Below are 27,585 nucleotides of genomic sequence, written 5' to 3' on the forward strand. Positions count from 1 at the left end.
AAATGGTACAAAGGGTCCTTGGGTTATGACATAGTTCCATTCCTATGACAGTGACATAACCCAAGTTTTAAAAAAGATAGTTTCCTTTTCAAAGAAATAGGGTTTTTCTATTTCTTTTCTTTTTCTTTTTTTTTACAGAGACAGAGAGAGAGTCAGAGAGAGGGACAGACAGACAGACAGAAACAGAGAGAGATGAGAAGCATCAATCATTAGTTTTTTGTTGCAACACCTTAGTTGTTCATTGATTGTTTTCTCATATGTGCCTTGACTGTGGGGTTACAGCAGACTGAGTAACCCCTTGCTCAAGCCAGCCACCTTGGGTCCAAGCTGGTGAGCTTTGCTCAAACCAGATGACCCCGCACTCAAGCTGGTGACCTCGAGGTCTTGAACCTGGGTCCTCCACATCCCAGTCCGGCGCTCTATCCACTGCGCCACCACCTGGTCAGGCGGTTTTTCTATTTCAAAACCCATGTTCTTTCCCCTACAAGGATGACTTTGAAAGTCGCATGTGTGTCCCCTGCCCACATGCCCTTCAGGGGTGGGTATGGTTGTGAATGCACACAGGTGTACATGCGGGGGGGGGTGCACATGAACATGTGTATTTCATCACGGTCCAGGTCCCCAGTCCAGGCACAGGGTTCCTGTACTACCAGCTCTTAGATTGGCCCAGGAGCACCTGAGCACTTGGTATTCCCAAATCAAGAGAAAAGGGGAGGTCCCTGGGGACTCAGCCCCCTCTCCGTCCACTCCAGTCCCTGTAGGATTCCACATGGCGCCACACAGAGTCCCCCAAGGGGCCACAGGTCATGCCTGCTACATGTGAACACAGGGCTGGGACTAGAATGTGACAGGTAGGGGCACACCAGGGATGTAGGCACAGGACTGAGGAAGGCCCAGAACTGAATCCCCACAGCTGCCACCCCTCTGACTCTGGGGACACTGACTTCTGGCTCCCACGTCCCAAGCAGCCCATGCCACCGCCCCAACACCTGGAAGAAGCACACATACACACACAGGCAGCCTTGGGGCGGGCCCCGAGTTTACTGCTTCTGATTCAACACAGCTGCGGTCTTTGTGGGACACGGGGTGAGGCTCCCAGTGCCGGGCAGGTGCTCTCTGAAGCTTTGGCCAAGGAGACTTCTGGTCTGATGAGTCCTGGTCAGTGTCCTCCTGGATCAGGGTGCCCCCTGGGACTCCCAGCTGGGGCTGAGCAGATCATGGGTGGGCTGGTCCCCAGTGAGAAGGACTGGGGGGCAAGCCTCAGGTGGGATACAGTGGGCTTCGTGCTCCACCAGGCCTGCGGGGCACTGGCAGCCGGGAACGCAGGGTCTCACACAGTGGGCCGCCAGCTCCCCCAGGGGGACATGCTGGTTGAAGCAGGTGCGCGGACAGGGCGGGCCACACTCATCGAACACGAAGCCACGGTCCAGGGGACAGCCCACCACTGCAGCAGGAGTGAAAGACAGGGTCACAGTACTCCAGTTGCCCTGCTCACCCCTTGCGGTCCTCCCCATACCTACCCCATCTGGACCTGTGTCCTCTGTACCACCCCCTTTCCCATCCCACACTGGGCATTGCCAGCTCACCACAGAGCGTGGGGCCCCGCCAGGCAGGCGTTGCCCCTGCCTGGCGACAGTGGCTGGCATAGGCTCCCAGGACATCACAGAGGCAGGCATCAGCTGAGGAGCCAGGGCCACAGGCACACAGGTCATAAACACAGGCAGCGAAGAAGGGCTCTGGTGGCACCACACTGTGGCAGCGACTGAATGAGGAGGACTTCAGCACCCCACAGCGGGCATTGGCCTCCCGCCTGGCACGATAGCCCGCTGCTCGGCAAGGATCCACCTCACGGCCCTTGGAACAGGGCCGACCAGGTCCCAGCCCCTCTGGGACCTATGTGAGGAAAAGGACCCTGGTGTGACGGCATCCATGGGCAGCTGACCTTTGTCCACTGTCCTTCAAAGCATTTTCCACCCAATATTTTGTTTTAGCCTCAAAAACCTCCCTACAAGAATAGCAAAGCGAGCATCAGCTACTCTCCCTTTGGGGACAAAGGCCCAGAGCAGGCAAGTAATGTGTTCAAGATCACACAGCTTGTGCGTAGCAAAGCAGGGCTTGGGAAATCAGATGATGAGGCTTCTTTTAATAAGCCATCCTGTCTTCTCCATGACAGGCAAGAAGCCCCCAAACCACACAAAGCCTGAAAGCCCATCTTGTGTCCATCCCACCCCTATTTTCACACCAGAGGGCTTCTCTGACACTCAGGTCTTCTCCCCCACCCTCCTGGAGCTCCATACCACTCACCTGCCAGCTATTCCCAAACGCAGCCTCAGTGGGTAGGAGCACCCCCTCAGGGCCCTGCAGATCATCCTGGGCAAAGCCATTGAAGTTCCCACAGAGCCCGCAAATACGGCCCCGGTAGGAGCCAGGCACGCTCACCTCCACCTGGGACTGCCCATCCCACAGCACCTGTGTGGAGAGGCTGGGACTGAGGAGTGGGGAAACATAGGGACCCCAAGAAGCCCAAGATCCATCCTGGCCATGTTCACTGTGTCAGCACGCCCCCTACTGTAGGATGGAGGCCCTCCAAGGAAGGTAGGCTGCCCTGGCCAAGGCCAAGTCTGCACATGCGGTGGGATCTGTGAAGAGTCGCCCACAGCTCCCAGGAAGGCACTTTGTGTCTGCATTCCTGAACTGGACCCCCAGGTGAAGTGCTGCCCACTCCCAGAGATTCACTATCTCCTGAGTATTCAGGCCTGACAGAAGACAAAGCGCCCTGGCCGCACCTGGAGCCCTGGCTGGGCGTGCAGGATCACGGTTAATCTCCGCAGCTCCACGTACAGCAGCGGCTCCTGCAGGAAGGGCAAGGCCACGGGGCGCCCGTCCACCTGGAGGAGAAGGGAGGCCGGAGGGAAGGGTGATGTCAGGATGGGAGAGTGTACAGCGCCGGACCGACCGCCCCGCTTAGCGGCCACCCCCCCCCCACCTCCCCCACCCCGGTCCTCTGCTCGCCTCACCGTGACCGCCCCGCCCTGCAGCAGCCGCACGGCCACCTCCCCCAGCAGCACCGTCACCTCCTGGGTCCAGGCCACACCGCTGCGACCCCGGTCATTGTTGGTCACGTGCACACTGCGGTGGGAGAGGCCCGGGTGCAGTGGTCAGCAGGGTGGGTCGTAGGGGGTTAGGAAGCAGGCAGAGGGGGCTGCGCACCTGAAGTCCCCTCCACGGCAGTCCTTGGCCAGCACGTAGCTGCAGCTACCCTGGAAGTGCAGCAGGCGGCCGTCGAAGGTGCGGTAATGGGGGTCCCCGAAGGCCATGCAGGAAGCCGGCCGCGGCAGGCAGCGGGGGCAGCAGCTGCCGGGATTCAGGGCAGGGGCCTCGTCCTGGCCTCGGCCCCAGACCTCGTCAGACAAGCGGCGGTCCCGGCGGAACCCCGCGCTGAGCCTCCCCAGCGGCAGAGGAGCGCTCCGGCGCCCAGACTTACTGAGAGCGGGCTCAGCGCACCGCCTCGTGGCCGCTCCGCAAACTGCGGGTCCCTGGTGTCCCGGCGCTCCCCGGCCGCGGCCCAAGCCCAGGTTCCTCTTTCCCTGGGTGGAACCAGGGTGGCGTTACCACGTGCCCACTCACCCACCGCCTAGACCGCGGCACTCACAGGGCCACAGGAGAGCGGCGGGCAGCGCCGGCCCTGGCAGCGCACGGTGCCGGCCACGCAGGAGCAAATGGTGCAGGCGTCCACGGCCCAGCGTTCCCCCGAGGCCACCTCTCGTCCCTGGTGCGAGCACGACTGGGCAGGGGTTGAGGGTGCTTGGGGGGGGGTGAGGGAGGGGGGCAAGGGTCAGCTGCCAGTCCCTCATACTGGGTCTTGGTCCTCCTTCCCCCATCATCCTGGCCCACACCTTGGCATCGTTCACAGCAGCTGCCAGCGTCCAGAACCTTCGTCCAGCCACGGGGGCAAGAAAGAGCCTGGCACTCCTCAAGGTGGCACTCCACGTGGCCCAGCTGAGGACAGAAATTATTGCTCTATGGGCTTCCGGTAGGACCTGGGGTCCCTGGCCTCACACTTCTGGGGGCCGTCTGGTTCAGGGGCTGGGGCAGCAGCCCTTTCCATCTCTGGCCCTGCCCCACAAGAACATGCACTTCAAGTGGGGTTGGAAATCCAGCTCTCAGCGCTTGCCAAAGCCCAGGGATACCTCTGCCCCCTCTCACCAAGAGGGAGTACCCTTTCCTAATTACCTTCAAGAACAGGTATTGGTTGGCTGTGTCCTGAGGCTCCACCCTTCTATAAGGTCCTCCACCCCCCACCCTCCCACCCGCAGCTCACATGGCAGGAGCAAGTAATGCAGGCGTTGCTGGGGTCCCGCCAGCTCTCCTCATCAGCCACTCTCCGGCCCTCAGCCTCCACCACACATTCTGATGAGAAGAAATGGGGCTGGAGGAGCACTGACCTTCCAGCTGTATCCCTCCTTCCGGGAGCTCACCCTGAAGACCCATAGCAGGGATCACCCCATCAACTTAGCACCCTAATGGTATCGACTTCTTCAACCAGCATATAGTGGGCCTACTAGATGGCCGGTCCTGCACCAGGACTTGAATCGTCTAAAAGGTCCCAGAAACCCAAAAAGCCAGAAGCTAAAATCCTCTTCTGGGCTGGTGGCCAGCTCAGCAGTGCAGTACCCACCAGCGGCCTGAGGTTTCTGAGCGCACTAACAAGCCAGCCTCAGGTGAGGCCTTGAGAACCCAAACTGCATTCCCTACCTCCCTCTGCCTCGTGGGTCTCTCCTCCACCCCCAATGAATAAGCCCTCCATTTCTACAAAAGAACAAAGCTGGCATTCGGAGTGCAGACCTGGGCTGCCCACTTGGCCCATGCATGCCACCCCTCCTGTCTTCTTCTTAGGGTCACACTCTGAGTAGGCAGACCAAGGCTGGGCACTTACCCCGGCACACGGGGCAGCAGGCCCCAGGGGGGGTATGGCGTTCTGATGGGAGACAGCTAAGCTCAGGACAGGCCCGGCGAATGCAGAGCCAAGTCAGGTCCTAGGGAAGGGCATATGAACACCATGGGTGGAGAACAGCAGGGAAGAAGCAGGGCCTCAGTGGAATGTGACATTCAGGACAAGTGGGTGAATGTCAGAGTGAGTGGGAAGCCCGGAGCTGCTGCAGGAGAGGATTCAGCACAGCCCACAAAGGAGGAGGAAGACAGGCCTTTGGGAGTCCCCGAGGGCAGAGGGCTCACCTGGCACTGGCAGGTGTAGCAGGGGTCCAGTGAGGCCATCTCAGACCCTACCAGGCCCTCTGTGCAGTTACTCAAGGCCTCTGTGTAGACAAGAATGCGATGTGGAGGGTAGAAGGGGGCAGCAGGGATGGAAGCCCAGTTGCTCTGGCTTGCTCACTCTAGGCCCAGACTTCTTGGGCCCAGGGCAAATCCATATTCCCAGCACCCTGACTCCAGGAAGGACAAATCCTCTTTCCTTTTGGTTCAGCAAAGAAATCTTTGGACTTTTCAAAAGGAACTTTGCTAGGCTACTGGGGGGGGGGGGTCTTGAAACTGACAAAGTGTGGCTTCTTTAGCCTGAGGTCCCTAAAGATCACACAAGGTCATGTCTGCTCCCCTTTCCACTTCTTTCACGTTGTCTGGCTAAAACATTATGTTTTATGGGGTACAGAGAACTGGGTACCCCAGGTGTCAATGCTCAGTGCCTGTGCCATTTTAGGCAGATCAATCAACCTCTCAGAACCTCAGTTTCTTCATCTGTAAAAAGGGAATAATATCTACCTCACTGGGTAAATGAGAATTAGATGAGATACTGTTTACTAAAACTACCAAGTACAGTGCATGGCATGCAGTAGGTGCTTAATAAATAGTAGTCTTTTTCTTTTTCGCTGAAGCATACCCCAGCAAGTGTTGACAAGAATAGCTCTCCCCATCTCTGTAGCTAGACCACTCACTGCCCCTCAGGTCCAGACTCATTGCTTTCATAAGCCAGCAGCTGGCACAACTGCCACCCTGCAGAACATCTGCTGGGCAAGAAGTTCCACAAACTATACCTGGCTTCAGAGTCAAGGGGTCCCTGACAACTTCTCCAGTTCCCCTTGGGGCAGTGCAAGCCTCGCCCGCCAGGGCCTGGGCTTCCAGAACAGTGCACTGGACTCAGGAAAGGGCGGCAGCTGGGACTGTGGAGGGAGCTGGCTGGCACTTCCAGCATCAGTCTGAGGATGGCGACCCTGCCCTCGTTTATCTACCCTGTATTGGGGACTCACGGGCACAGGTGGGGCAGCAGTGCTGGGGCCCAGGGGCCAGGAGCTGGCTGGCCGGGCAGCCCACCAGGCTGGGACACTGCCGTCGGTGACAGCGAAGGCTGGGAGGCCCCTCAGGCTTCAGCTACAACGGGAATGAGTAGGCAAGGGGTGGGTCCCAGGCCCCAGGAACAGAGCTCCCCCATCCCCCTGGAATCCAGACCCTCCCATCTCCCTGCTGCAGCTCCTTTAGCAGGTCACACTCCAGTCTCCAGAGAGACCCAGCATCTCCCCAGACTCCTCCTCAACCAATGCCCTGATCCCCAGAGATATTTCCCTTTCTCTTTCCAGGCATTTGGGCCTGAACCATCATGTGACCTTTGACCCTCCTATACTCTCATGTCACCTTCCTCTCCAATCATACTTCCTAATCTCTGGACCTATAACATCACTGCTTGCTCATAACCCTCCCATTGGCTCCCCATTACCTTTCAAATGGAGATTCCCCAATGGCCCAACCACTTCCCAGGTGTCTCCTCCCACCCCCGACTCACACCCCCCTACACTCCCACCAACAGGATCTGCCCACTGCCTCCCCATGCTCAGCACCAGTGCGGCAGTGGCTAACCCCAGACTTCCTGGCTTGGCTGGCTCTTCACCCCAAGCCCTGCCCCACCTCCTGGCCACAGGGACACTATTCTGTCTCTGACCCCCATAGTGTCTGCTCCCCACAGTTCCCAGGCTGCCCCCCAGCTCCCTCCCACCCCTGCGTGACCCTCACCCACCTCACAGATGCACACTTCGCAGGGGTCTGCCCCAGGCTGGAAGCTGTCCCCTGGCTCATACTTCCGGCCCTCATGTTCACAGTCTTGGGGTGGGACAAGAGCAGAATGGGAGCAGGGAGCCTTCAGGCTGACAGCGATGCCCCCAGGTACCCTGAGCCCTTGGGACTTGGGTGTGTACGAGAATGGGGCACTTCTGGCAAAGCCTGTCTCTGCCTCCCTGCTACCCTAGCCCGGGCTCCCAGTACCAGAGCATCGAGGGCAGCAGTCACCAGGCCCCTGATGGGGGTGGGCACAGGAACTGACACACTGGACACGGGCACAGGTGACAACGCCGTCGTGACACATGCAGGAGGAGCAGGGGCTGTCCGGAGGCTCCCAGCTACTGCCTTCAGGGCGCTCCACCCCGCTGGCCAGGCAGCCTGCGTCCCAGGTGGGCAGGGTAAGCTGAGCTGGGGTTCTGTATGTCTGCCCCAGATCGCCCACCCTGGGTGGTCAGCAGGGCATGAGGGTCTGGCATGGGAGAGGGATCTGCAGTGATGTGGGGGAAGGTGGCCTGGAGCTGACCCCGTGTTTGTGGTGGAGGGAAAGACATTAGGTCAGAGTCCAGAATTCCTGCACACTGACCCCTTCCTTCCATGTCTGCTTGCTTGCTAAACCAACTGCCAGGCAGCAGGCACCGTCTGTTGTAGCCCAGCATCAGCACTACTACCTGGCATGCAACAGGCATCTAATAAATGCACGTAGAATGAATGAAAGGTTCCGTCACTAACCATGTGTCCAAGGTAACTCAGTCTCTCCAAGCCTGTCTCCTCAGCTGTTAAATAGGGGTTTCACCTGTCCTTCCTGCTCACCTCACAGGGCAAGTGAGACACTTGCCTCGTGTTATGGTTCTGGAATCTACAGTATGCTGAGCAGATGAAAGGCTAAGGAAGTCTTCTGTTCTTGAACCAGACAGCCTAGATGCAAATCTTGTCTCTGCCAGCTACCAGCTGAGTGACCACAGGTAAGTTATGTTACCTTTCGGTACCTCGATTCTCTCATGGGTGAAATAGGAATAGCACCTACCTGGTACAATCTTTGTGTGGATTAAGTGAGATATGGTATATGCTCAATAAATGTTATTATTGTCATGAATGGGGTGTGGTTAGGCAGGGGCAGCTGTGGGGAATTCTAATAAGTGTCTTCAGGCAGAGATGGTCTGGCAGGTCAGGGGCAGGGACAGGTAGGAAGAGAAGAGGGCAAGGGTGAAGGCTCAAGAACCGAGGTGTGGGAGGGCCATGCGTGGACAGAGAGGTGGAAGGACCAGAGAGGACCTGAGTGGGGAGAGGTGGGGCAGACTGAGGTGCATTGGGCCCAGGGGCCAAAGCAAGGGGGCAGCCCCACCAGCCGGGCATACCTCTGCAGCGAGGGCAGCAGCTCCCCTGCTCTGTGACCTGGAGTGGACAGGGCAGGGGTGGGCACTGCAGCTGCACACAGCTGACTTGGCCGGCCTGCAGGAGATGCTGGGTCAGTGACTTGCTCCCCAGGCCGGGTGCCTCAGAGGCACCGTGTCCAGCCCTCATCCTAGCCCCCTCTGCCACCTCCCTACCATACCTGACAGCGACACCGCTCACAGCTGCCTGGGGGCCCCTCAAACTCCTCCCCATCCTGGTGCTGGCGGCCCTGAGAGAAGCAGCCTGTGGGCAACATGCTTCCTGGGTGGGGGGCTGTGCCACCTTGCCCTGTCCAACCTCGGGCCGGGCAGAGATGGAGGGAGGCGGGGCAGGGACAGGCATGGGGGCCTGGGTATGAGGAGGCAGCTCACTGTGGCACACAGGGCAGAGGCAGGGTCCTGGAGAGGGGTGGGGACAGAGAGCTGGGGGACATGGCTTCTTCTGGCACCGCATAGAACCTTCCTGGGGGAGAGAGATCACACTGCCACTTCCTGATTCCCATGTCACTGCACCCTCCAACCAGGCTACACACTGTCCCAAGATGGGGCACCCTACTGCGTCTGCCAGGTCCAAACCCTCCTCGCTCAGCCCCGGAGACCGAATCTACTCCTGACCCACTAGTTGTCACAGGCAGAATGTACCCTGTGAACTTAGGTGGAGGAAACGCCTTCCCAGGAAGGCGGATCAGGGATGAAAGGTTATTAGGTCCCCAAGGGGCCACCTCACCTGGCAGGTGCAGAGGGAGCAGGTGGGGTCAAGTGGGTCAGGAAGGGTCTCTCCAGGGGCAGCAGTGACCCCATGATAGAGGCATCCTGGCAAGCAGGGAATGTAACATAAGAGCTGCTGTCAATAAAGCCATCTACTACCATGGCTGGTTAGCTCAGTTGGTTAGACCAGTGGTAGTCAACCTGGTCCCTACCACCCACTAGTGGGCTTTCCAGCTTTCATGGTGGGTGGTAGCAGAGCAACCAAAGTATAAATAAAAAGATAGATTTAACTATAGTAAGTTGTTTTATAAAGATTTATTCTGACAAACAGCGAAAATCCAACCAAAGTACTTGGTAAGTAATTATTATTATATGCTTTAACTTGCTGTAACTCTGCTTTATAAATTTTATGAAGTTACTTCCCTACTTTATAAATCACCATTACTGTGGAACTGGTGGGCGGTTAGGAAATTTTACTACTAACAGAGATACAGAAGTGGGTGGTAGGTATAAAAAGGTTGACTATCCCCTGGGCTAGAGCATCCTCCCAATATGTCAGGTTTGATCCCTGGTCAGGGCCCATACAAGAACCAGCCAATGAATGCATAAATAAGTGGAATAACAAACTGATGTTTCTCTCTCTCTCTCTCTCTCTCTCTCTTTCTCTCTAAATTCAGTAAGTAAAAAAATTAAAATAAAATAAATAAATAAGGTCTATTGGCACACACACTCTTACACACACTCACACATTCTCTCACACACACATGCACACACAGCCGGACCTGGGGACCTCTGGGAAGAGAGAACAGTGGCTGGGAAGGTGAGGGGTGGGACACTTCAGCCAGGCTGTAGGAGGTGAGAGTTGCATGCAGGTGGCAGTGAAGGGTGGGAGGTGGGGGGTGGGGGTCACAGACTGAGGAGGTAAGGGGCGGGCACACCTGGAAAGCGGGGGATGGACTGGGCTCAGGACAGTGGGCCTAGGAAGGTGCCCCACCTGATGCCCCCAAGGGCAGTGGGAGTCATTGAAAGCTTTTGAGTCTCGTGATGTGATATTTTAAGAAGGCAGCAAGACCATTTAAGAGCAGAAAGGTCTGGAAGCCCAGGGGCAGTTATTTGGTGAGTCCAACAGTCAGTGAGAGGTGACAGCAGGGACAGAGAGGGCAGGGATACAGTGTGAGGAGTGTGATGAGAATGCAGGGTGTCGGTTTGCAGTGTGGCTATCACGGGGAGGGGTGGCAGTGGCCGGACCAGGTGACCCTGGGTTGCTGGAAGTCCAGAAGGGGCAGTGGAAGGGTAGGTGCCGCCCTACCCTGGCAGGTGGGGCAGCAGTGCCCCGGCGGGACGAGAGGGTGCCTGCAGCCCAGAGGCTCACAGGGCTGGCGGCTGCAGGTTACGAAGCCTTCGAGGCAGGTACACAGGTTGCAGGGCTCTCGGGGGTCTAGGAACTCCTGGTTGCTCAGGTAGGACTCCCCTAGATACTCACAGCCTTGGAGAAAGAACAAGGAGAGGCAGGGTGGGGGCAGAAAGGGGTGAGAGGACAGCAGTCATCAGCTCTGAGCTTGCACCTGGCCTGAGTCCAAGGCCTCAGAGACCTGGCCATGGTGGGGAGGGAGGGCTCAATCCAGGCCAGTGGGCAAAGGACTGGAGAGTTAGGGGGAGAGTCAGACTGGCCAAAGGGCCAACTTTCTCTCCTCCCGCCTGAAAAAAGTTCTCCCTGGCCAATCTGTAGGGAAAAACTACAAGGAATCTGTCCCCAGGGTTAAATACCTAGCAGGCCACTGCACCATCCAAGGAGAGTTGGGAATTGCTTGAGATGACTTAGGTGGCCTGGACTCAAGGTATCCCCTTTCTAATGCTCATTCAAGCCATCTGATTAATCGAGGAAGGGAAAGGATCCCAGGGTGGTGGCAGCAGCCTGCCTGTAGCAGCTGACACTTTCTGACTTTTTAGAAAAAGAGGGCATTTGGGTTGACAATGATGTGTGAGCGTGGGCTCATCAGTTGTAAGAAACATAACACACTGGTGGGGGACACTAATAATGAGGGAGGCTGTGCTGTGTGGGGGCAGGGGACATATGGGAAAACCTATAACCTTCTCTCAATTTTCCTGTGATTCTAAAACGTCCCTTTAAAAAAACAAAGTCAGTAAAAAATAGAAAAAGGGAGTAAGTCTCAGGTTCAAAGCCTTAGTGGGCCAAAGTCTTTGATCCAAATTTAATATTAGACTTTTAATTGTATTCATTTTTATGATAATATTCTATTCCTTGCAAATCTGATTTTCTATTTACAGCATGATATAAAGGTTACTTTCTAAATAAATTTAAAAGTGAGTTGATTTAGCCCTGGCTGGTTTGCTCAGTAGTAGAGCGTCGGCCTGGCGTGCAGGAGTCCTGAGTTCGATTCCCGGCCAGGACACACAGGAGAAGCACCCATCTGCTTCTCCACCTCTCCCCATCTCCTTCCTCTTTGTCTCTCTCTTCCCTTCCCGCAGCCAAGGCTCCATTGGAGCAAAGATAGCCTGGGTGCTGGGGATGGCTCCATGGCCTCTGCCTCAGGCGCTAAAATGACTCTGGTTGCAACAGAGCAACGCCCCAGATGGGCAGAGCATCGCCCCCTGGTGGGCATGCCGGGTGGATCCTGATCAGGCACGTGGGAATCTGTCTGATTGCCTCCCGTTTCCAATTTCAGAAAAATACAAAAAAAAAAAAGTGAGTTGATTTGAAGAAAAATACTAAATAAATAAAGTTACAGGTGGTAGAAGGTATATAGAAACAATTGCTAAGATAACACAAGAATGGCCAAAGACTGCAAAACTGGTCTTGTTCAACTTTTTCTTTTTTTACAAGAGTTAAAATTAGGCCCAGAGTTACACTTAAAAATGGTTGAGATGGTAAGTAAATTTTGTGTTATGTGCATTTTACAAAAATTCACATTTATAAAATGTGTCTTTTTCAACATTGAAAAAAATTAAGCCCAGAGAGGTTGTATAACTTGTCCAAGGTCACAAAGCCAAATAGCATCAGAAGCAGGAGAAAAATCCAGGCTTTAGTCCAGTGTTTTTGTTTGTTTGTTTGTTTGTTTTTTCTTACTGTAATAAGTACTTTAGACCCTCTCTAGGGCAGTAAGAATGACGCTGACCCAGCCCTCCCGTTCCCTCCCCACTGTCCCCTGTCCCTCACCATCACAGGCAGGGCAGCAGTCACCCCTGGCAGGGAAGGGGCACTGTGCAGGGGCACAGGCCTTGAGCTCGCAGCTGACGCTGCCCTCCCAGCAGAGGCAGACGTGGCACGGGGCTGCGGGCGAAGGGAAGCGCTCTCCGCTGGCAAACCCCTTCCCCTGGTACAGGCAGCCTAGTGGGCAGAGGAGGGGGCAGGGCTAGGGGCCATGGAGGCTGTCTACCAGGCTCACAGCGAAGTGGGCACTGTCTCCCCAAATTCTTTGTGAGAACTGTGACATCGGAGGGCCAGGCCAGGAGGAAGGGGAATACCACGGTGGAGCCATGTCAGGGGGTGGAGAAAGGGGGACGAGGGGTAAGAGAATGGCCGCAAGGGCGAGGCTCCGCTAAGTCGGAGAAAGCGGATCGCGGGGGGCGCTGCGGTGTGGAAAGGGGGCACCGCCAGGGCGTTACCGTCACAGGAGGGGCAGCAGGGCCCCTGGCGCGGGTGGGTGCAGGGTGCGGGCGGACAAGGCAGCCGCTGACAGGACACGGAGCCGTCCAGGCAGAGGCAGCGGTGGCAGGGGTCTCCGGGCAGGAAGAAGTGCTCCTGGTGGCGCGCGGGGACCAAGCCCCCAGGCCTGGGACAGCTGGAGGGGGAAGCTGAGGCCAGACAGCGCGCATTATGGGGGGGGGGGGCAGGGAGAGGCTGCAGAGGGTCCCCAGGGGAGGAGCGGCCGCGCGGTCCAGCTCTTACCTGGGCACTGCCGGCAGCACTCTCCGGGCAGCAGGACCGGCTCTGCGCAGGGCAGTGGAGGGCAGCGGCGGGTCAGGCACTGCACATTGCCACTCTGCGTGGACAGACGGGCCACGGCGGCAGGGGTAGTGGTGGGAGGCGGACTGACCCCGCGCCCACGTCGGCAGACCTCCCCTGGTCTCCCCAAGTCCCACCCCTGTTCCCCTGGACTCATCCTCGCGCCCAGGCGGCAGACTTACCAGACAGTGACAGAGGCGGCAGGAGTCAGAGGGGTGGGGGAAGTCGGCTCCGTTGGGGTACTCTTTCCCACTGAAGGCACAGCCTGGGGGAGGGGCAACTATAGGCCTGGGGGAGACCCGACTTGCCCCAGGTCATGCCCTCCCAGCCCTAAATGCCCAGAGATGAGGCTGGGCCACCTCAGGAGACCCCGCCCCTACCCGATCCTTCCGCCTCACCATTGCAGTTACTGGGACAGCAGGGGCCAGGCAGCGGGTGGGCACAGGGGGCCCTGGGGCAGGCCCGAGGCTGGCAGTGGGCATGGCCTTCCTGACACTGGCACTCCTGGCAGAGGTCTCGGGGGTGGGAGAAGCTCTCACCGTGCACAAACACCTGTTCCTCCAGGATGCAGTCTGAGCAGGGGGTGGGAAGGAGTGGGGGAAAGAATGTGGGTGCTAGGAGCAGACCGACAGACAGACAGAGCCTCCACCCTTGGAGTCCAGAGCCTCTGCAGAAGTGCCACTTACCCACAGAGGGGGAGGAGGGGGCAGTGATGCAGGCATGGGTATCTCTCTGAGTGCACACGTGTGTGTGTGTGTGTGTGTGTGTGTGTGTGTGTGTGTGTGTGCTCATCACTGTCCATGTGGGCAGGGGGCAGGGCCCAGGGCACACTGACGAATGTCTGAGTGATAGGGATGGGAAGAGGCAGTGTAGGATGGGAAAAAGGGGGATATGGTGACATGAAGGATCACAGGTCTCCTCTCCCTCCCACCCATGCCCTGTGAGCTCCAAGCTCTGTCTGACTGAAACAACTCAGAAGGCCGTTGTTTCTTAAGGGAAAGGGAACTGTTGTGCCCACAGGGCATGGGAAGGCAGGGCTTAGGGTCCCCCAAGCCGGAAAGGTGCAGTAAGCATGTACCTGGGCACCTGGGGCAGCACTGGCCGGGTCCACTCTGGGGCCTGGCACATGTTGTGGGTGGACAGTCAACCAAGGAGCACCTCACGGTCCCATCCTGGGAGCAGGGGAGAGGGCAATGGGGGTGAGCCCTGGGAGGGGCTCGGCAGGGCGGCAGCGAGCCTGGGGAGGTACCTCGCATCGGCAGGCGTGGCAAGGGCTGTCTGTGTCTGTGAAGTTCTGCCCGTTGGCATACACTTGGCCGTGGTAGGTGCAGCTCTCACAGCTGGGGCAGCAGGCACCTGGGTGGGGCAGGTTGATCAGAACCCAGCTGAGCAGGGTGGGTGGGGCAAAGTAGGGGGTGGGAGCTAGGTCAGGGTGGGGCACTCACCAGGGGTCTCAGTGGGGTGCTGGCAGGGCACGGGGGCGCAGAGCACAGCCTCACACACGGGCACCCCATCCTGACAGGAACAGGCTGTGCAGGGCTGACCATCGGGCTCCCACTGGACCCCCTCAGCAAACTCCTCTCCCCCGAGCACACAGGCTGCAGCAAGGGGGCTGTCACCATGGCAACCCAGACACCTCTACCCATCCCTCCACCCCTCCCCTTCCTGGACCACAGGATCTGGTCCTCTGCATGTGCCCTGGAAGGGTTGATGGACTTAGCAATGCCCCCCTTACTGTGAAGGAACAGCCCTCCACTTCCAGCCACTGGCAGCAGCGCCCTTCGCAGCTGTTTCTCCCCTCCCCCCACACACACCTGGGCACAGCCGGGGGCCAGAGTCTGGCAGTGTGCAGGGGGCAACCGGGCACTCCTGCTCCTCACAAGAGACCTCGCCAGCCTAGAAGGGACACTGGGTGAGAGGCCCTCAAGGAGGGGACAGATCTGGGGCATGGGACAGGGGGACCACCTACCTGACAGGAGCAGCGGATGCAGCGGTCACCCTCTTGGAGTCTGAAGGTCTCCTGGCTCTGATAGTGGTGTCCCTGGTACTCACATCCTGGATAGGGAGAAAGGGGGTGGGGGTGAGGGGACAGGGCTGGAGGCTGGTGGGAAAACTCACTCCATCCTGACATCCACCTTCCACCCTGATGAGGACAGGCACCTTCGGGGTTCCTGCCAGCCTCCCCCCAGGAGCCAGCGCCCTACCCCTGTGCCAGTTTGCCATGAGACAGTGAGGTAAGAACCCTTCCCTTACTGGTGGTGACAGAAGCTTAGTTTTATAAAGGATTTTCTCTGTACTTTAGCTCAAGGGGCTTCCTGTAAGTCTAAGACAGCACCCCCCACACACATCCTCTCTCTGGCCAGTGCCTGGCCTTCACCTGGTGACTTGCGCCCCCCACCCCCACTCACCAGCACAGACTGGGCAGCACTGCCCAGGGATCCTGCCTGGGTATCTGCAGGGTGCAGCCGGGCAGGGCAGAGGCTCACACTGGACACTCCCGTTCTGACAACAGGGCCTGGTCAGCATTCCAGAGGCAGGCCTGGAAGCCAGGCCCTCCCTGCGGGGCAGCCACACTCACAGCGCAGCGGCAATGCGAGCAAGGGTCTCCAGAGCCCACGGGCTCCCCGCTGCGGTACTCCCTCCCATTTAGGAAACAACCTGTTGGGAAGAGTATGCCTTAGATCCTCCTCAGGCACCCCTCGCTGCCCCAGGTCCTGGCCTTTGTGAAACCTAGCTGGGCCATCAATCAACTTTCTGAGCCTCCAGGCTCCACCCACTGACTCACCATCACACACGGGGCAGCAGGTCCCGGGGAGGGGCCGGGCAGGGTATGGGCACAGGCTGGAGCATTCTCGCTGGCGGCACTGGATGTGGCCCTCCTGGTAGGGGGCAGAGTGAGCAGGGAGGGGGCCGTCAGAGCTCAGCCAAGTGGCAAAAACAACAGTTGCGTCCTAGCTATCCACTTACTAGACATTGTCACAATTTGAATTGTGTCCCCACCACATACAAACTCACATATTGTAGTCCTAACCACCCATACCCCAGAATGTGACCTTATTTGGAAATAGGGCTGTTGTACATGTAATGACGTAAAATGAGGCCATACTAGAGTGGGGTAGCCCCTAACCCAATGACTGATGTCCTTAGAAAAGGGGAGCCCTGGTCTAGTGGCTTGGTTGGTTTGAGTATCCTCAGATATGCAAAGGTTGCCAGTTTGATCCCAGTCAGGGTACACACAGGAACAGATCAATGTTTATGTCTCTTTCTCCTTTCCTTTCTAAAAATCAATCAATAAAAAAACATTTTTTAAGGGAGGAGAAGAATTTGGACACACACCCACACCCACGTACACATACACACACACACACACACACACACACACACACACACACACACGGAAAGCAACAAGTGAAAATGAAGGCAAAAGCCAGGGAACACGGAAGTTTGCCAGCCCACCACAGGAAGATGAGGGAGAGGCCCAAACACTTCCTTTCCCTCACAGCCTTCAGAGGGAAACCAACCCTGCTAACACCTTGATCTCAGACCTCTGACCTCCAGAATCAGGACAACACATTTCTGTTGGCTAAGCCACTGCATTGCAGCACTTTGTTACAACAACCCTAGAACACTAATACAGATTATAACCTAGCTTGATACTTAAATTCTTTGTGAATCAGTTTACTCATCTGAGGGGGAAAAAAGCAACAGTAATATTCCTGCCCTCATAGCCTTGTTATGGGCATGGGGTAAGGTGTGGCATCGACCTCCCCTCTGGAAGCTGGCAGTTAACAAACAGTAGCTGCTCCCCCTCCCATCACCTTTCCCACCCAGACGCCATTCCTGGGTTCACACCTACACCTGCGCTCACTGCCTCTAGCCCCCACAGCATCTGGGCCACCGGAGACTCTTCTCACAAGTGTGTGATGGGGTCAGTGTGAACAGGGAGGGTAAGCACATGGTTGTGAAGGAGCCCAAGGCCTCCACAAGGGAGTCCTCAGTCCGCGGCTGGCTGGTGCTCTGTGGCTGGCTTCAGCCCCCATGAAACAGCCCCCCTCAGCACTTGGGGAGAACCTGTTTCTTGCTTCAAAGATGGCTGTCTCCTTGTGTCCTCACACTGCAGAAGGAAGTGATGCTGCTCTGAGGGCCCTGACCCCATCCATGAGGCCTCACCTTTATGATCTAAACCCCTCCCAATGGTCCCACTTCCAAATACCATCACCTTGAAGGTTATGATTTCAACATCTGAATTTGAGGTGGGGTCGCAAACATTCAGGCTATGAGACCTGGGGCATCTTCCCCATTTCTCCCTGCTTAAATCCTACTCACCCTTTAAGATCCAGGTAAACACCACCCCCCCCATGAAGATTTCCTAGAGCTGTTGTGCCCCATAGAAATATACTACAAGCTGCATATGTCATTTAAAATCCTCTAGTAGTTAAATTTCAAAAAATTAAAACAGATAAAACTAAATTTTAGTAATATGTTTCGCTCAAGCCAATATAGTCAAAATGTTATTTCAGCATGTAATCAACACAAAATATGAACATCATACATTCCTTTCTTTCATACTGAATCTTTAAAGTCCTGTGTGTATTTTATACTTAAAACCCATCTCAGATTGGACAGTCACATTGCAAGGGCTCAATGGCCACATGCAGTTGTGGCTTCTGGTCAGAACATGCAATTCTAGACACCTCAAGTCGATCTGCATTTCTTCCTCCCTGGAGCTTGTACCACCAGTCACATCCTGCCCGGCTTCACTCCTGTAGCCTGTAAGCTCCTTGAGTTCCAGTCAAAACCCATGCTGTCCACCCTCTGTGCTGAGAGCTGGGCATACAGATGGGCACGACCCCACTCCTCCACTCCTGCTCTCTCAGCGCCCAGGGTCAGGTCCTCTTTATTTCTGTCTGCTCACTGCCTTTACGATGTGCTCAGTGGAGTGAAAGAATTAATATGGCGTGTCTGGGGAAGAGGAGGGGTGGGGGAATCCCAGGAGCGGCATCAGGGGCTCACCAGACACTGGCAGATCTGGCAGGGGTCCCCAGGTGGGGTCCACTCTTGGCCATGCTCCCAGCGAGAGCTACCTTCATTGCAGCCTACAGTTGGAGGGGAAATGGGTGGAGAAGGTCTGATGGAAGCCAGCCTGGATCCCAGCTTCAGCCTGCCCCACCCTCCTCCACATGCCCTCTGTGGCCCCTCCTCTGAGCCCAGACCAGACTAGGTCATGCTTCTGCCTAGACCCCTTGGTGGCTACCTGTGTCCCAAACCTGATAAGGCTAAGCTCCTATTCTGCCCTACCAAGCTTTCCAGGACCCAGCATGGCCACGCCCACCTCCCTCTGGCTCCTCCCCACCTCTCATTGTAAGATTTGTCCGCTTGCACTTTCCCACCTGACATCCACCAATTGCACTCTTGAGTGTCAGTCCCGAGCCTCTTCTCTAGCTGCCCTCTTCCTGGGAAGTCCTCTGCCTATTCCACCTTTCACCTAGCTAACTGCCCTTTATCCTTAAGGTTCACTCAGGACACAATGACTTCAGGATTCTTTTCCTCTTGTGCCCAGGCTGGATTTCCATAGTACCCAGCGCCAGCTTCCACTCCTGCCTTTGGGACAGTATTGGTGTGTGAGTCAGTGTCACCCTCTAGTGGTCTGCCTCAAGGGCACTGACTGGGTCTTAAATGTGCACAAAGCAGGTAATAGTCAACATTATCAAGATAGACTATCATTATCCACACCTTGCAAATGGGGAACCGAGGCACAGCATAACTCACTCAGGGGCCCACAACCACAAGCTGGGACAGAATCTGAGCTCAGGCGGTCCGGCTCCAGAGCAGGTGTGGCCAAGCCTCTCTCACTGACTGAACCCCTGGGTCAGAGCCAGCAGAGTGGGCTCCTGGAGCTCTGCCAGGGGAGGGTCAGGGCTCACCTGGGCAGGTCGGGCAGCAGCGGCCAGGTCTCAGGACTGGCTCAGGGCAGGGGCTGGGTGGGCACGTTGTGGGCACACAGTGAACCAGGCTCCTCTGTAATGTACCAACAGCTATAAAGCCTCTGGGTCTGGCTCCCAGAGGGGGCGTGGCAGGCAGGGGCCAGGCACCCTTGGAGAGGTGGGGCACAGGGTCAGGACACAGAGTGTAGCTCACTGGCACCAGGCCTCGGAAGACATGTCAGGGGCTGAGAGAGTGACCCCAGGGTGGGGCGGAGGACATCCAAGGAGAAGCAGGGCCTGGGCAAAGGCGTGGGGGACTCACCAGGCAGGAGCATTGGAGACAAGGGTTGGAGCTAGACAAGAAGTTGGCCCCCTCCTCATGAAGCTGCCCCTCGTACTCACAGCCTGGAGACACACAGCACAGCCCGGGTGACAGGCTGGTCAGATGAGAGCAGGGTGGGTGAATATCACCCGAGAGAAGGCTTTGACCCCAAATAGGCACTGTACCCGCAGGGGCTGAGGGTGGAGGGGTAAGGCAGGGTGGGGAAGTCACCTGGCCGGCAGACGGGGCAGCACTCCCCAGGTGGGGTGTAGCTCTCCATGCAGTTGAGCTCTGGGCACGAGGTCCCCTGGCACCGCACGGTCCCTGCCTGCGGGGCAGACACTGAGCCCTCCCTCCCTCTCCACTGCAGCTTACTGGGATTTACTCTGTTGGCCCAGCAGGCCTAGCAGGCTCCGGCCTCAATGCCTGGGTGGCGGTGGCAGCAGTTCTGTCTGGTCCCCAGATTGGGCTTGGCGCTGCCAGGCCTGGGCTATGCTGAGCAGGAGGGACTTGGGTAGTGGCTGGGGCCAGGCTCTGATTCCCTTACCTGGCAGGTGCAGGTGACACAGGGCTCCAGTTGCCATGTTTCACCAGACCTATGACCTCCAGGGCAGCCTACAAAACCAAGGCCAAGCCCCCAAGTAAGAGACCCAGAGGACTAAGACAAAAACACCCCAGAGGGCACCACAAGAAGGGGCACCATTCAGGAGTCGGACGTCAGAGATTTTAGTATTTACCACAACTTTCCAGCAGGTGGCAGTAAACTGTCTGATGCTAATATAATCAGTAGATTTCCATTACTGTATTTTTCAATGGATGAAAATGTTGGGGAAAGGGTACCCTTTAAAAAAAATTGCCAAAGACATCATATGGGGTAGCAGTGGCCGTGAGGCCCCACTTCTCCTGCAGGCTGTGTGCATGTCCGTTTCTTTCTTTGTTTGTTTTTGAGATCCATCAACTCCAACTTCACTCATCTCCCGTCAAGAAACCCATGCTACATTTCCAGACCTCTCTGTCACCCAAGCCCTGTCTCACCTTCTCTGCTACCAGCTAAGGTTATTCCTGGAGTCAAGTAGATAAGATACAGGATGCTCAGCTAAATTTTAATTTCAGATTGTGGTGGGGGGAAAAAAGGCTTCTGTGGAAAGTAACCTTACAGGATGATTTGATCAAAAATTCCTAACTGGTCATGGTGGTTAGTCATGCTTCAGGCATATGACTTTTTTAGTAAAAGGCTTATCTTTGCCTTAAGCAAGCCCTGTCCACTGTGTATCTATGTTAACATACCTTTGATATAAGCCTCAACCATCCTCACGAGAGCCCATAATCTTGTTAACTATCTTATAACACAGTGTCTGCCTTTCTCCAATCTTCCTTATGTTCCCTCTTTAAAGAAGCTGCAAAACCAAGCACCAGCTCCTGCTCATTCTTTAGAAACACTCCTCCTCTGTAGCCCACTGCCATCCCTGGTTTCATGACTAGACAACTGCTCTAACTGGTCACTCCACACCTAACATCGTACCAGATAAACACTTTGAACATGCCCCACTCTGGTTCTTCAACTTTCAATGGCTCCCTATTGCCCACAGAAGAAAGTTTAAACTGCAAGGTTTACAGCAGTCCATCCCACTGGCCTTTTCCAAACTGATTTCTTGCAATGCACCTCTCCCCACCCTGTTCTCATGACCAGAGGGCCCTTAAGCACTGCCTATTTCTGGTGAAATCCCACTTTCCCTTGAAGATCCAGCTCAGTCTGTAAAGCCCGCCCTGACACCTAGTCTGATGGGCTTCCCCTGCCTTCCTGCTCTCTCCTCTGGCTACTAACCACTTACCACCTTTCTACACCTCCTCTGGATCTTGAGTTAAACTAACTATAACTTTATCTTATCAACTCGACCAGAAGTTCCCCAAGGGCAGGTAAAAGATTGTACAGAGCCTCTGGCTTAGTCCCAGGCCACAATCAGAATTTTGCTGACTGTGTTCAGTCCTGAACTCCGCTAGCCACACCAGAAGTGAGCAGGCGCCCTCTGGCATGTAGCAGGTGGCAGGTGGCAGACTATGGCTCAGGGGCCCCAGAATAAGCACAGGAGGTGGCGCCGGGGCTGGCAGGAGGCTGACCTGGCTCACAGTGTGGGCAGCATGCTCCTGGCTCCAGACAGGGTCCCCCTGGGCATGGCTTCTGGGTACAGGTTATGGTTCCTTCCTGTGGGGAGGCAGGTTGGTGGCTGCACAGACATCAGAACCCTGGAGGGCAGGGTCTCTGGAACTGAAACCTTACCCCGGGCTGGGACACATCAAAGGAGCAAGAGGCTGGGTTGGCTCAGGGGCATGGGTTAAGGGCAGAAAAGAGACATCCCACCCCCTATCTACATCACCTCCCACCACTTTTGACCCCAGAAATCATCTCTTTCAGTTGCCAGCAAATTCCCAAAGTAGAGAGATCCTAGGAAGGGGATCAAAGCCTTCCTTAATGAGAGTGAGGCACGAAGGCCGGAAGAAGGTCGATGCGGAGCCAGCTGAGGGAGAACAGGTGGGTTGATGGCAGGGGCAGATGGATGAGCGGGGACAGTGAGTCCACAGGTGAGGGGGTGATGTAGGAAGACAAGCAACACCATCCTCTTTGCCTTCCATGCCACTGTTTGTCAGGACCGAATCAGAGGGGCCTAGGGGCCCCCACCATGTGCATGAGGGTTGATTTCCAGGAAGAACTACACAGAATCAGCTGAAGGCCACCTGCAGCAACACTTTGGGGAGGGGGCAGGCCATTCCATTACTTAACATGCGGCACAACAGGCTGCAGTGACAAGCAACTTTTGTCACTGTTAAAGGGAAACAATCAGGTAAGGGGGAGAGGCACAGGTACGGGATGTTCAGGTGGGTCACAGAACTCACCAGGCAGTGGCAGGTGGTGCAGGCGTCTGGGGAGAAGGTGTCCCCATTGACATAGGCCTGACCATTGTGGCTACAGCCTGAGAAGGAGACAGTTCCGTCACTCAGGCCCTCCTGCCCTTCTCGAGGCCCCAAGGTGGTCCCAGCAGGCAGATAGGATGGCACTCACCACGGCAATGGGGCAGGCCCTGCTTGGGGTCACAGAGCGCGGTCCCATCTTGACAGACACACGTTGTGCAGGCGTCAGGCTCCCAGCGAGCCCCCTCGGGCCAGGCCCGCCCCAGCTCCCAGCACTGGGGAGAAGCAGGGCGGCATTCACAGGCCTCCAGCCGCCTCACCCTCTCTTGCAGGTCCCTGTTCTGGAGCAAAGAGTCAAGGAGGTCGGAGGTGCTTTCCCTAGCTGAGGGTAGGCTCTGCTTCCCCTACCACCCCCCACAGATCTGTGGGTTGTGAAAACTGAGGCAGGATGAGAAGGAAACTGGACAGTTCCCAAGCAGACATGAGACCACTTCCAGTCAACATCTAGCTCAAACAGTCACAGTTCTCAGAACCCGGGGTCTGGACGGGCTCCCATGGGGCATGGAGCCCCCAGGCCTCTCTTTGGGCACAAGGACACCCAATCTTCCAATGAATCAACCTCCAATGCATAAAACAAGATCAACAAAATCAATGTTTCTCTCTGTCCTCTCTCTTACTCTCTCTCAAATAAATAAATGTTCAGATAACAACCTCTCTATGTACTTTTTTTTTTTTTTACAGAAACAGAGAGAGAGTCAGAGAGAGGAATAGACAGACAGGAATGGAGAGAGATAAGAAGCATAAATCATCAGTTTTTCGTTGCGACACCTTAGTTGTTCATTGATTGCTTTTTTATATGTGCCTTGACCGTGGGCCTTCAGCAGACCGAGTAACACCTTGCTCGAACCAGCGACCTTGGGTCCAAGCTGGTGAGCTTTTTGCTCAAACCAGTTGAACCCATGCTCAAGCTGGTGACCTCGGGGTCTAGAACCTGGATCCTCTACATCCCACAGTCCGACGCTCTATCCACTGTGCCACCGCCTGGTCAGGACTCTCTATGTACATTTAAAATAAAACTCTAGTCCTGACTAGATAGCTCAGTTGTTTAGAGCGTTGTCCTAAAATGTGAAGGTTGCAAGTTCGATCCCTGGTCAAGGCACATACAGGAACAGATCAATGTTTCTGTCTCTCTCTCTCTCTCTCTTCCTTCCTCTCTGAAATCAATCAATAAATTTTTAGAAAAACTCTGTTTTAGGGTCCCTTGCTCACTCCAAACCCAACTTTTCTCTCCTTTCCACCCACTACACAAAGCCTGCCCTATCCCACGCACACAGCACACAGGCCCAGCCTCCAATAGTACCTGCTCTTTGAGCTGTGTCACCTCAGCCTCCAGCCTTTCTAATGACTCCTTTAGGGGGCACCTCTGCTCCTGGGGGGCCCAAGCAGGGGCTGAGGAGTCAAGGATGTCAGCAAACCTCGGGGACTCACCATGGACAGCCCCACCTGAAGGTACAAGAATCCAGGGTGGCCCTGTGAGTGAGAGGCTAGCAAAGTTTCCTAGGTCCTATTTGCCCAGTGATGTCACCCTGTGCCCCACCTGTTCACCTGCTCACCCATCATCTATGGAAAAGGATAGAGGGGGGAGCTAGAGTAAAAATATGGAAGGAAGAGGCAGAGGGGGCCCTGAGTGGACAAAAGTGACCCAGACCAGCTTTTCCAAGTAGCAAAAACCTTTTTCTCAGGTACCCACTCCCAGGACACTGCCCTCTGGGGGCACCGGAAGGATCTAGACCACAGCCTCCCTGCATGTCAGCATCGTTCATCATCACTTGGGCCAGGGACTCAACCAGGGGCAGCCTGGGGAGCTGACAGGTCATGCTGAGAGAGTCCCAAAGCCAGCCCAGGTTGAAGTGCAGGAGGAGGACACAGATGTGTGGAGGTGACTGGGCTCTGGTATGAGCAGACCCTGCCAGCCAACTGCTGTCTCCACCGATCAGAAAGGCACCACTCGCCTGACCTGTGGGGGCACAGTGGACAAAGTATCGACTGGAATGTTGAGGTCACCGGTTCGAAACCCCAAGCTTGCCTGGTCAAGGCACATAGGAGAAGCAGCTACTATGAGTTGATGCTTCCCGCTCTTCCCCCACCTCTCTCTCTCAAATGAATAAAGTCTTTAAAAAAAAGAAAAGAAAAAAGACACTACTTCTGAAGAGTGTGGGGTGTGAGGTGAGGAGGGGTGCAATTCTGAAGACTGGCCATTGTTTCCAGGCCTGTGGCCAAGGGGCCTGGGGACCCCACATTGTGCAGGGTGGGCCCCAGAAAATGAGACTAGGCTGCACTTCCTAAAGGGTTTGGGGAAGGTACTGGCAGGGCCTCCATTAGCCTGCAAGGCGCCAGACAGCTAGCTGTCCCTGGTGACTCTATGAGAAAGAAAAGGGGGGTTCTGAGCTCAGATCTGGGGCTGGGGACAATCACTTTTACCTCACTTTGATCCCTCTCCTGCAAGTCAGAAAAGTAAAAGCTGTGTGGGGGAGGCAGACAAGCTGACATCCCATAGATCTCCAGTGGGGTGGGCAGGGCAGAGGAGGGGCTGGGAGGAGGGGGAGGGGAGGCTCTTTCCCACAGAGACAGCTCATTAGTGGTTAAAAGGATTTCTCTCAAGGATATTAGTCCGCCTGTGAGGCATCCAATTAATGTCACCACAACCCCCTGCCATCACCAAGGAGGGATTGGAGATTCTAGTCCTTGGCTTGGTTAGTGCCATCCCCACCTACTCAGAAATCTGGGGTTCAACTACCCACTTCTGCACCTCCCCTCACCCAGCATCCCCCAGCCCCTCCCCCTCCGCTGTCGGTCGGTCTCTGCTCAGAGGACAGGGTCCTCCCTGCCTCCACCTGCTCCTTTTCCCTCCACCAGCGGTCTAAGTGACACATCTGAAGGTTCTCAGCAGCAGGGCCAAGTGTGACCTTTCCCAAGGGCCGCCTGTCTTCCAGCCTGCCCCGCTACCCTCCACATCCAGGCTTCTGACACCCCAACAAACGTGGGCACCCAACAAACGTGGGCACCCAAGCCTCTTGTGCATGGTGCCGTCGCCCCGTTGGGCAGGGTCACCCCTTTGACTCGCCTCCTCCTCCAGACTTGCTTATGCAGGAACAACTAGGGGGGCAGGGCGAAGCTGGGAGTCCTCTGGGACCCTCAGCGAAGACAGGGCCAGTCCCTTGCCTGGGGAGACCTTGCACAAAGCCTCACTGCTCCCCACGGAAGTGTCCTCAGTTCCCCTCTCTGGTCCCGCGATTCCCGCCTGTCCCTCTGGGTGAAAGCCAGACGCAGACTCCAAGTCAGCTCCGGGAGCCGGCCTCCTTTCCCCCTTTCTCAAGGCAAATTATTAACTTCAGATCCCGGATTCCAGGCCAGCCTCTCCCCCACCGCCGCCTGCAGGATTCCTCCCAGGCCATGGCAGGAGGCCCCCTCCCTGTCCGGGACCCCCCGCCTCCGCCTGGGCGCCCCCCACCACGCGGGCTCCTCCACCCGCGGGGACGAAGCCTGGCCGCGCACCCCCAGGCAGGGCCGGGACAGGCAGCGGCGGCCCCGGGTCCTTCCCGCAGATGGACTGAGAAAGGGTGGGTCCGCCCGGCTGGCCGACCCCAAGCCCTGGGCTCCCCGACTTACCTCTGCCCGACCCCCGTGCCAGCGCCAGGCTCAGGAGCTGCAGGACGAGAGGCAGCAGAGCGGCCCCCGACCCCGCCATGCTCGCTCCGCCTGGCTGCTGTCTGTGGTCTCGGCTCAGCGGGCGCTGGGGGAGGCGGGGTGGGGACACACCAGGCCTCCTCCCACCCAGTCTTTGTTCAGGGAGGGCTTCTGGAGTCTGTCACCCTGCCGTCTTCGCCTACCTCCCTGCTAGGCACCCCTACCCTGGGGTCCCAGCCCCATCCTGACTCGGCCCCAGCCCGGAAGGGAGTTGGGAGACGGTGGGGGCAACATCTCCTGCATATGATGCCAGAGGAGACCCTGAAGATAAACACACATTTCTTCCTGTGGGGCTTTGAGAAAACTGGTTTCCGTGTCCCCTTGGGTTACTCCAATCCCCTGGCGTTCCCAGTTCAGCTTTTGACCTTTCTCCCCTGTGTCCAGGGAAAGCAGACTGCGCTGGGTTCAAGTCCTGTTAAGTCACCTCCATGTGCCCTTACACGCACCCCCTAACTTCTCTGTCTTTTGGTTTCTCTGTTTGGAAACTGAGGGTCATGATATCTACTTTAGAGACCTGCAGTGTGAATTCACTGAGATTATGCAGATGAAGACTGTAAGGTAGCGGTTAGCACATGCCAAGTGCTCAGTAAATAACAGATAAGCATAGGCACTACCCCCTCTCTGAAATCAGGGGCTCCCAGTCACCTCTTCCTCTCTCCACCTATACATTCTTTCTTGGACTCTACTTGCAGCCCCTGCCCACCCCAGCAGTCATAGGCTTGGTCCCAAATGCCAAGGCCTCTCTATGCTGTCTGGTCCCAACCCATTTTCCAGCACCTGAGCTCAGGCCTGGCCTAGGCGTGTGAGCAGCAGGCAAGGCGGCATGCAGAGCAGGGCCCTGAGCTTAGCAGGCGAATGGGGCCCAAGGAAGGAAGTGAGGAAACTGGCCACATGGATCCACAAGTCTGGGAAACTCCTCAGTGCAGCAGGGGAAGTGGGGATGGGCCCCAAGCTCACAGGCAGAGGGATGTGGAGGGTGGAGTCATGAATCCTGCCAAAACGGTCTCCCGCCTGCCATAAAGGCCAAGCAGATCAGAAGTCACTCCTGCCCCCAGTTCAGGCAGGGGCAAAAGTCCCCCAGCCCACTCTGCATGCACCTTAAGAGCCCTGGGCCTCTCCCCCAGAAGAGTGTTGGCCGCAGGGGAGGGGAGGCTGTGAGGCAGCGTTGAGACCTGGGTTCCCCCTGTTTGGAGCTGAGCCCACAGGAGCAGAGGAAAGCCAGGAACAGCTGGCTGAAAAGGAGAAGGAAGTGGCAGCTCTGTTCTGACTGGTGTTAGGGAAAATGCTGCCTGTTATAGGGCATTTCCCTTGGGAGGCCGCGCGAAGGAGAGGGGAAGAACAGACTCTGTTGAGAGCTGCCAAGGAAAATCTTGGGGCTGATGCATTCTGCTGGCGACCTCAGGCAAGTCATCTAACTTCCAGCAATTCAGTTTTCTTAGTAGTGACGTGTCATTCTAATAGCACCCACCCCACCGAGTGTTTGTGGAGGTTAAATAAATTACTGGCTGGAAAGAGCACTCAGCATGACATCTGGCAGGTCAGCATTGGATCTTACTA

General features: G+C 56.4%; 1 protein-coding gene across 1 annotated transcript; it reads right to left on the reverse strand.

Annotated features, from left to right (window-relative positions):
- Nucleotides 1-1,022: 1,022 nt before the first annotated feature.
- On the reverse strand, nt 1,023-26,055 carry KCP (kielin cysteine rich BMP regulator). The gene is made up of 42 exons (XM_066262255.1): nt 25,951-26,055; nt 23,642-23,784; nt 22,433-22,622; nt 22,267-22,343; nt 21,493-21,577; nt 19,922-19,989; nt 19,606-19,702; nt 19,375-19,457; nt 19,053-19,146; nt 18,142-18,224; nt 15,914-16,007; nt 15,707-15,786; nt 15,537-15,630; nt 15,098-15,183; nt 14,943-15,024; nt 14,574-14,726; nt 14,378-14,484; nt 14,207-14,300; nt 13,527-13,700; nt 13,311-13,393; nt 13,072-13,165; nt 12,789-12,977; nt 12,340-12,510; nt 10,471-10,647; nt 9,181-9,266; nt 8,826-8,916; nt 8,615-8,697; nt 8,418-8,511; nt 7,267-7,440; nt 7,022-7,104; nt 6,261-6,381; nt 5,236-5,315; nt 4,937-5,036; nt 4,322-4,410; nt 3,897-3,999; nt 3,653-3,804; nt 3,211-3,383; nt 3,018-3,129; nt 2,787-2,888; nt 2,305-2,469; nt 1,587-1,893; nt 1,023-1,444 (listed from the first exon to the last, which is right to left on the reverse strand). Exons 1-42 carry the CDS (start codon nt 26,027-26,029, stop codon nt 1,176-1,178), a joined length of 5,061 nt encoding a protein of 1,686 aa, XP_066118352.1. The 5' UTR covers nt 26,030-26,055; the 3' UTR covers nt 1,023-1,175.
- Between the last annotated feature and the right edge of the window lie 1,530 nt (nt 26,056-27,585).

This window comes from Saccopteryx bilineata, chromosome 2 (assembly GCF_036850765.1).
Source record: "Saccopteryx bilineata isolate mSacBil1 chromosome 2, mSacBil1_pri_phased_curated, whole genome shotgun sequence".
NCBI classification, from domain to species: domain Eukaryota; kingdom Metazoa; phylum Chordata; class Mammalia; order Chiroptera; family Emballonuridae; genus Saccopteryx; species Saccopteryx bilineata.

Bases quoted from the DNA above. Each gene is read 5' to 3' on its own strand.
- KCP (XM_066262255.1), bottom strand. From the start codon at position 26,029: ATGGCGGGGTCGGGGGCCGCTCTGCTGCCTCTCGTCCTGCAGCTCCTG. The intron at 3,130-3,210 runs GTGCGCAGCCCC...CTCCCACCGCAG, and splicing joins TGCCGTGGAGGGGACTTCAG to TGTGCACGTGACCAACAATG. The intron at 2,889-3,017 runs GTGAGGCGAGCA...CTTCTCCTCCAG, and splicing joins TGCAGGGCGGGGCGGTCACG to GTGGACGGGCGCCCCGTGGC.